This window comes from Bos indicus x Bos taurus, chromosome 5, assembly GCF_003369695.1.
Source record: "Bos indicus x Bos taurus breed Angus x Brahman F1 hybrid chromosome 5, Bos_hybrid_MaternalHap_v2.0, whole genome shotgun sequence".
Taxonomy (NCBI): domain Eukaryota; kingdom Metazoa; phylum Chordata; class Mammalia; order Artiodactyla; family Bovidae; genus Bos; species Bos indicus x Bos taurus.
This window is the reverse complement of record NC_040080.1, coordinates 108297304-108305676: the sequence shown is the minus strand read 5'-3', so window position 1 is coordinate 108305676 and position 8373 is coordinate 108297304. Positions and strand designations below refer to the sequence as shown.

Below are 8373 nucleotides of genomic sequence, written 5' to 3'. Positions count from 1 at the left end.
GTGGTGCACCTGTTACCACTTATAAAGGATAGCATTTACAATGCAATGTTTTACGATTATTGCGGTTCTTTTGTTTATAATGTTGATAACCCAGCCTATCTGATTTTGCAGTGATTTCAAGGAAACAGGAGCAGCAGCACTGCAGTACTTTCCCTTGGTTCACAAAGGTACCAACAGACACAACACTGGTAGGTCCCGTAACAATGTTCTTACATGATACGGTCCCATAGGATCTGGAAAACTTAAGACCTGCTCTGACACTGCGAGGTTGCCATCACCCTTCAAAAAATACTACACTATGCAGTGAGTTGGCAAAAAGGTTTGTTCTGGTTTTTCTGTAAGTTATACAAAAGCCCAAAGAAACTTTTTGGGGCAATCCATTACTTCCACTTAAGGGAATGATTATAAATTATCAAACTGTGCTTTATGAAGACCACACTATAACAGTATATAGAATATAATGTGGTGTATAGGATATACATCGGAGAAGGCAATGGCACCCCACTCCAGTACTCTTGCCTGGAAAATCCCATGGACGGAGGAGCCTGGTAGGCTGCAGTCCATGGGGTTGCTAAGAGTCGGGCACGACAGAGTGACTTCACTTTCACTTTTCACTTTCATGCACTGGAGAAGGAAATGGCAACCCACTCCAGTGTTCTTGCCTGGAGAGTCCCAGGGATGGGGGAGCCTGGTGGGCTGCCGTCTATGGGGTCGCACAGAGTCGGACGCGACTGAAGCGACTTAGCAGCAGCACAGGATATACATATACATAAAGTGTATAGGATGCTCCCCCTATAAAATGTACTGAAGATAAATTTAAAAAGTTCAAGGGGAGTCTCGGCCTCCTTCAGGATTCCATAATTATAGAATTTTAAAACCATAACAGTTCACTGCTAAACTTAAATACTTATTGAAATGATCTGTTGAAAGCTTTGCTCCCTTACTTTCAAAACACTTTATTTCATCTGAATTTCATATGGTACAAAATTATCACATGCTTGAACTTGTCGCGCAAATAGCAGGTTCTTTCAGTTCTTAAGGGCAACCTTCCTTCAGTGGTAAATAAATAAAAATCAAATCATATATAATGTAGAGCATATATAGAAAATTTTCTTTTAGAAAAACAAAAATATTTGGATATCTTATTTAATATAGCTTAGCCATTCAGTTTATGTTGACAAATTTAGTTATATGTTAGGAGGGACACTCCATATACAAAAGAACTCAATAGCAAGCATATATTTTAATGGTTGATTAGTCAGGCAACAACGTCTGACTTAATTATTTTCTTGTATTTTTTTAAGAAGATACTCCATTTGTAAATTCAAGTTTGGTTGGCCCTTTTTAGTCTTTTTGCTCAGTATTTTGAACACTTCCATTTTCTTCTTTTTGTAGAGCCTTTGAGCTTCTTCTCTCTCTTGTTTTCTCCTCTCAAATTCCTGAAATTATTAACGTATATAATTTTCATTAGTGACAAACAGTAGATATTGGTCACAATTCTGTTGAAATAGCTATCACCATGCAAACACTTCAAGGTCTGTCCTATATTTTTCAAAATGTGAAATGCTACTAGTAAGCGCAGTAGTGTACTCTCTTTGCCTTTAAACTATCATATGTGCTATAGCATAGCATAATGCAAAATCATTTAACAATTTTAATTTTGCATATGAATAAAATCAAAGCACAAAGACAGAAGGCATATTTAATAATTTCATCATTTAATTAGATCCACTGAAGAGTCAGAAGTGACTTTACAGGTTATCTAGTCCCTCTAACACTGAAATCATTTCTAGAATATCTGGTATTCTTTTAAATTTGTCATCTGACAGATTTAATTCAAGTATTTAAATTCAAGAAGTACTTACTGACTGTACACTGTATACACGTAAAATATTGTGCTAGATATTATGATTTTGATTATTTAAGAATTATCAGGTTCATCTGATTTGCTAAGATCAAGACTTAAATTCATTTGCGCTTATAGAAAAATCATTCAAAGTTATATAGATCTGAAAAGTACTACTTAAAATACTATTCTCATATATAAAAGTGAAGTTTCTGAAATAATACAGTAAGTGCACTGTTTTTGAACTTCTCCTGTAACACATATAGCTTCCACATGACACACCCTTACATTTGTATGACATAATTAACAAAGTGCTTTCACATACATTACATAATTATATATATCAATATAGTATATTTTAATATATAACAGAATTTTTTAAAATGTTGTATGTTTTACAGTATAATGGCTCTTATTTCATCTAATATACTATTTACAAAGGTGGCAGTATCAGAAGGTTGGTTTAAAAAGGAAAGTATACTGTAACATTCTATGAAACAGAGGTTTAGTTTTTCCATGGAGAAATATTCCTATTTCACTCTAGTCTGCCATCAGTTTAAAAATAATCAAATAAATTTTACATGTTAAACTTCCAGATTTCTTAATTATACAATCTGTAAAACTAACACATACAAGAAATTATATATCAGCACCAACTTTGGGGTCTTTTTGACTGATGTGCTAAACCTTTTTAATGTGATAGATTAATAGAGCTTTAATCTAAGAAATATGAATGAAACACAGATAATTTTGCTGAAGCTGCACATGATTTTGTTCTACTCATTTAAAAAAGCTATTATAACTGTGGGTTTATGAATGATAACAAAGAACAGTAACTTACTGCTAAGTTAATCTAGTAGGGTTTTTAATGAGCAAGAAAACTCTTTAAAATATTATTTTATTCTAATACCTCCCTCTGACTTCTACTTGCTTTGATGTAAATTTATAAAAATCTATATTTTTTAGTAGTTTTCAAATTTTATTATGTATAATCTTTTGAGGCAATTGTTAAAAAATGACTATTACTATCACCTTCAAGGGTAATATAAACAATGGAGGAAGTGGAATGTTGAAATTCTCCAGCTCCTCTCAGATTATTCATTTACCCAGTAAATACTTACAGATGGGCATACTACGGGCCCCATATAAAGAAAAGCTTACATATACACTTAGGATATAGAAAAATGAATCTAAATATTTTAAAATAGATCTTACTTGTTTCTTAGCAGCACGCTTCGCTTGTATCTGCTCATATTCTTCCTGTGCTTTTTGATTTGACGTTTTCTTTTTATTTTTCTTTGGAATATTAATGGAGCTTTGCAAGATAAATGACAACAAATCATAAGCATTAAAAATAATATAACCAAAATTATGTCAAAATTACATCAAATATAGTACTTATATAGTCAAATCTCACTAATGCAACTTGAGGCAGGGGGAGAGATGTTGAAAGAAAGACGTTAAATCTTGCTAGTAAGACACCCAAATAACACGTTAAATTTTTTGTTATATTTTTCAAGATATAGAAGGTGATAAATATAGAGTCTTGGAGAAATAGTTTAACCAGGGAAAATACAGAAAGTTCTGACAGGTCCTAAAATGTTTAAAGAAGTAAACCAGCATACGTATGGTAGAAATGACAGGCTGCAAAGGCATTAAATTGAAGGATGTTATGAAGGACTTTATGGGTGTACACGAACTTTAATCCCAAAGTTCTCTGACCACCTTGTCTCTATTCCATTTCATTTGTTTTTAATTGCAATCAAGTATATGTTCTCGGGGCTGGGGGGATCCATATTAATAATAGTAGTAGTAGCAGCAGTAGCAGTTAACAGTCATATACCACTTTCCCATGTATCACATGCCTTTTAAAGGACCATATATAAATGAAGTCATTTAATCACCACAACATCATGAGATAGGTCAGGGATACCATAGTCTATGAATAATCCATCCTGGGGTGTGCAACATGGTAGCTGTAAATCACATACTTACTATTATTAATACCATTTTAAAGAAGAGGACATTGGGCACCAACATATTAAAGCCACTCCAGAGTCTATGATGCACTACACTATAATACCTCTCAAAAGTTAGATTTTTAAAAACATAAATAGCAAGCATTAAGCATGGTCCAAATAAATGTACGTGAGAGGCTTAAATCTACAACCCAGATCTCTTAATTCCATTCTATTACTTTGTTTATTAAACTTACCTAACATAACTCAGTCATTTAAGCTACCACGAAAGTCTCCATGAAAATATTTTCACATAATCACTTGCGATTTCTGAAATGCCCTAAGGCAAACTCCCATTACTATAGAAACTGTTCTATAATCTCTTTCATAAAATGCTACTTACATCCACAATAAAGAATTTCAAAAGACTGTAATACATACTTTATTCTTATGCTACACGGTTCTGCTGGCTGAGGCTGCTCAATGCTACAGCGTTCTTCAGACAAAGCCTGGTCACTGCTACCTTGGTCTTCTGGCAAAGGCTGATCAACTTGTTCTTCTGACAGAGGCTGGTCAGCTTTTCTAAGCTGCTTCTTGAGTCTTTCCTCTTCAGCTAAATAAAGATGTTTCAGATGATCAGGATACCAATCTGTGAAGGGGGATTCACTTGGGGTTTGAGACTTCTTTTCCCTCCGGAGTAATTTCTTATAAGTTTGCTGAATCTTGAGTTTTCTTCGAAATGCAAAGCCTTGTCCTGTTGAAGAATACATCAGTCTTGAATTACTTTCTCAGAAAACATTGCATGAAAAATGTAGTTGTTAATTTAAAACAGAAAACTTTTTACACCATCATGTTCAGATGCTAGATTTCACTATGTTTTGTTTTAAAATGTTATTTCAAGAAAAGAAGTTGAAACTACTGGAATAAATAGTACCTTGGTCCTTTGCAAAAAGACTAAGCTAACAGAAGTTGGGAAGAACTCAACTGAGAAGGAAAGAAGGAAAGTCTCAAAGAAGGAAAAACAACTAGAGTGTTGCACAATTCCAATTTATTGTACTCATAAATTAAACAGATTCATTAATTCACCTAAACACTTAATCTAGGTCTTCAATAAATACCTAAGGGGGGAAAAAAGCCCTTACTTCTATTCAACAGTATCTGAACCGAGAACTTCCAGGTGTTCAAGTTGGATTCAGAAAAGGCAGAGGAACCAGAAATCAAATTGCCAACATCAACTGGATCAGAGAAGAAGCAAGATAATTCCAGAAAAGCATCTACTTCTGCTTCATGGACAACGCTAAAGCCTTTGACTGTGTGGATCACAACTGGAAAATTCTTCAAAAGATGGGAATACCAGACCACCTTACCTGCCTCCTGAGAAACCTGTATGCAGGTCAAGAAGCACCAGTTAGAACTAGACATGGAACAATGGACTGTTTCCAAATTGGGAAAGAAGTACGTCAAGGATGTACATCGTCACCCTGCTTATTTAACTTATATGCAGAGTACATCACATGAAATGCTGCGCCAGAGGAAGCACAAGCTGGAATCAAAACTGCAGGGAGAAATACCAATAATCTCAGATACGCATTTGACATCGCCCTTAGGGCAAAAAGCAAAGAGGAACTAAAGAGCCTCTTGATGAAGCAAAAAGAGGAGAGTGAAAAAGCTGGCTTAAGATTCAACATTCAAAAAACTAAGATCATGGCATCCAGTCCCATCACTTCATGGCAAATAGATGGGGAAACAATGGAAAACAGTGACAGACTTAATTTTCTTGGGCTCCAAAATCACTGCAGATAGTGACTGCAGCCATACAATTAAACAGGAATTAAAAGATGCTTATTCCTTGGAAGAAAATTATGACAAACCCAGACAGCATATTAAAAAGCAGAGACATTACTTTGCGGACACAGGTCCGTCTAGTGAAAGCTATCGTTTTTCCAGTAGTCATGTAGTGATGTTGAGAGTTGGACCATAAAGAAGGCTGCGGTTGAAGAACTGATGATTTTGAACATGTGTGGTGTTGAAGAAGACTCTTTAGCATCCTCTGGATTGCAAGGATGTGAAACCAGTCAATCCTAAAAGAACAGAACTCTGAATATTCATGTGAAGGACTGACGCTGAAGCTGAAGCTCTCATAGAAAAGACCCTGATGCTGGGAAAGATTAAAAAGGGGACGACAGATGACAAGATGGCAGGATGGCATCACCAAGTTTGAGCAAGCTCGGGGAGACGGTGAAGGACAGGGAAGCCTGGCATGCTTCCCATGCGACCATGAGGTCGCAAAAAGTCAGACACGACTGAGTGACTGAACAACCGACTCCAGTATTCTGGCCTGGAGAATTCCACGGACAGAGGAGCCTGGCAGGCTACAGTCCATGGGGTCGCAGAGTCAGACATGACTGAGCGACTTTCATTTCACTTCACATCTATTATTTTACCTTAGAGAAACTACTTCTATGACCGATTTTTTACAAGTAATTCAACATTAACCAGGTTAGATGGTGGTGTTTGACTTTCTCAACAGCAATGATCAGAAAACTGTACTTATTTAAGATTTAGTAGTCCATATGGGATTTAAGAGTACTTAATGACGGCAAGATAAAACGAAAAATACTAAAGCAAGTAAATATAGTAAGGCAGAAATAGACGGTTCTGTGATATTTTTAATTAGTAAGGGTGAGAATCGGTAAATTTCTAGCTTGCCTTCTAGTCTTTACTGTAATACATGCAGGTTTCATGGGGAAAACGTAAAGGAAAGAGTTCTGATATTTAAAAAATGAGCGTAAGTCGAGGAAAATGTTTAAAGATTTAGAGTGAGCAACACTTCCTCGCCTTCTCATCCAGGGCTCTGAAAACCCCACAGCTTCAGCGAATTTAAGGACAGATTTCCTGGCTCCAAGTAGGGCTGGGTCTGGTTCCTAAATCCTTCCCAGCTTGGGAGGATGGCGTATCCGAAGATTTCCTAGGACCGAGGACTTGTAAAAGGCTGCCTTCTTACATACGTACCTTCGCGAACGCTCCCCGCGAAGGCTTGCAGATGATTAGGTCGCCACGTTTTCCGTTTCACATTCTTATTTCTGAATTCAACCGGTGAAACTCTTCCACGCGTACCCAACCCCCCTGTCCGCCCCCTTGCTGCCGGCCAAACGGGCGCCATGGCACACCAACCAAGGCGCAGGAAAAACACAACGGACTCAGTCAAAATACGTCATCAGGCAGAAGCAATCCATCGCCCACCCAAAAAAATCCACATCTGAGTTCTATTCATCCGGCCTTTCCTGCTTCCCAACGAGCCCTTGCCTCGAGGCCACGTTTGCGCCACCTACAGTCCGGGAGGGTGGGGCGTCATGGCGGCTTCCGGCCAGCTCCCGGTGACCCAGGACCTGTCCACGTTACATGCCAAGTTGCAGAAGCTGCTGCGGTTCCTGAGGGAAGCCCTGCCCGTTTCGAATGCACATACGGTGGACTTCTACACGGAGTCTGTGTGGGAGAAACTGGTTGACTTGCCCCCAGAGACGGTGCTGTCGGCGCTCAGGACGTCCGCGGCGGCGTCAGAGGCGTGCCCCCTAGAGGAAGCCGGGAGAATGTCAGGTGAATGGCGGGTGGGCGGGGCGGGCAAGAAGGCGGGAAGAGACCCCGGGCCGTGGGTAGTGTCCCCGGTCGCGGAAGTCGAGCTGAGGGCTGTGCCGGCGGGGAGCGGGCCAGGCAGATCGCTGCGTGGGAGGGAGCGGAGCCGCTTTTCCGCCTCCTGATGGCGTGGCTCTGTGACCGCCTCTCGGACCTCGCCTCTCGCCTCTCGGACCTCGGGTGCTTTTGTATTAACACAGTTTAAAAAGAACAAGAAACAGTGCTAGGACCTTTCTTTAGTAATTCAACTAAAGAAATTTTTTTGATTGGAGGGAAACGCGGAACAGTGCTTACAGATCCGTGTGAAAACACAGCAGGAGATGTCATCACCTAACGTGATTGAGTCTTTTGGATTCTTGATTAAGATCATTTCAAGTGGTGATTATGCTGCCGCTGCTGCTAAGTCGCTTCAGTCGTGTCCAACTCTGTGCGACCCCATAGACGGCAGCCCACCAGGCTCCCCCATCCCTGGGATTCTCCAGGCAAGAACACTGGAGTGGGTTGCCACTTGCTTCTCCAGTGCACGAAAGTGAAAAGTGAAAGTGAAGTCGCTCAGTCGTGACTCTTAGCGACCCCATGGACTGCAGCCTACCAGGCCCCTCTGTCCGTGGGACTGTCCAGGCAAGAGTACTGGAGTGGGTTGCCATTGCCTTCTCTGGGTGATTATGACCAAGAAGAAAATGTGAAGTTGCCCAGTGGTGTCCGACTCTTTGAGACCCCCATGGACTGCTGCACGCCAGGCCTCCCTGTCCCTCAGTGTCTCCTTAAGTTTGCCCATGTTCACGTTCATTGCGTTGGTGATGCCATCAAACCATCTCGCCCTCTGCCGTGGCTTACTGCCCTCAGTCTTTCCCACCATCAGGGTGTTTTCCAATAAGTCAGCTGTTTGCATAAGATGGCCAAAATCTTGGGGCTTCAGCTTCAGCATCAGTCCTT

At 39.7% G+C, this 8373-nt stretch overlaps 2 protein-coding genes across 5 annotated transcripts in view; one reads left to right on the top strand and one right to left on the bottom strand.

The window, feature by feature from the left end:
* Positions 1-936: 936 nt before the first annotated feature.
* CCDC59 (coiled-coil domain containing 59) lies at positions 937-7369 on the bottom strand. The gene is made up of 4 exons (XM_027543236.1): positions 6817-7369; positions 4246-4558; positions 3062-3161; positions 937-1439 (listed from the first exon to the last, which is right to left on the bottom strand). Exons 1-4 carry the CDS (start codon positions 6965-6967, stop codon positions 1278-1280), a joined length of 726 nt encoding a protein of 241 aa, XP_027399037.1. The 5' UTR covers positions 6968-7369; the 3' UTR covers positions 937-1277.
* Positions 7137-8373, top strand: part of METTL25 (methyltransferase like 25) — a 308960-nt gene continuing 307723 nt past the window's right edge. For all 4 annotated transcript variants that reach the window (XR_003511283.1, XM_027543234.1, XM_027543233.1 and 1 more), the window contains exon 1: positions 7137-7401. Coding sequence is in view for 3 of the 4 variants with exons in the window: in XM_027543234.1 (XP_027399035.1) it covers positions 7158-7401 (244 nt within the window). In the remaining variant the exon portion in view is untranslated. The remainder of the gene's footprint in view (positions 7402-8373) is intronic.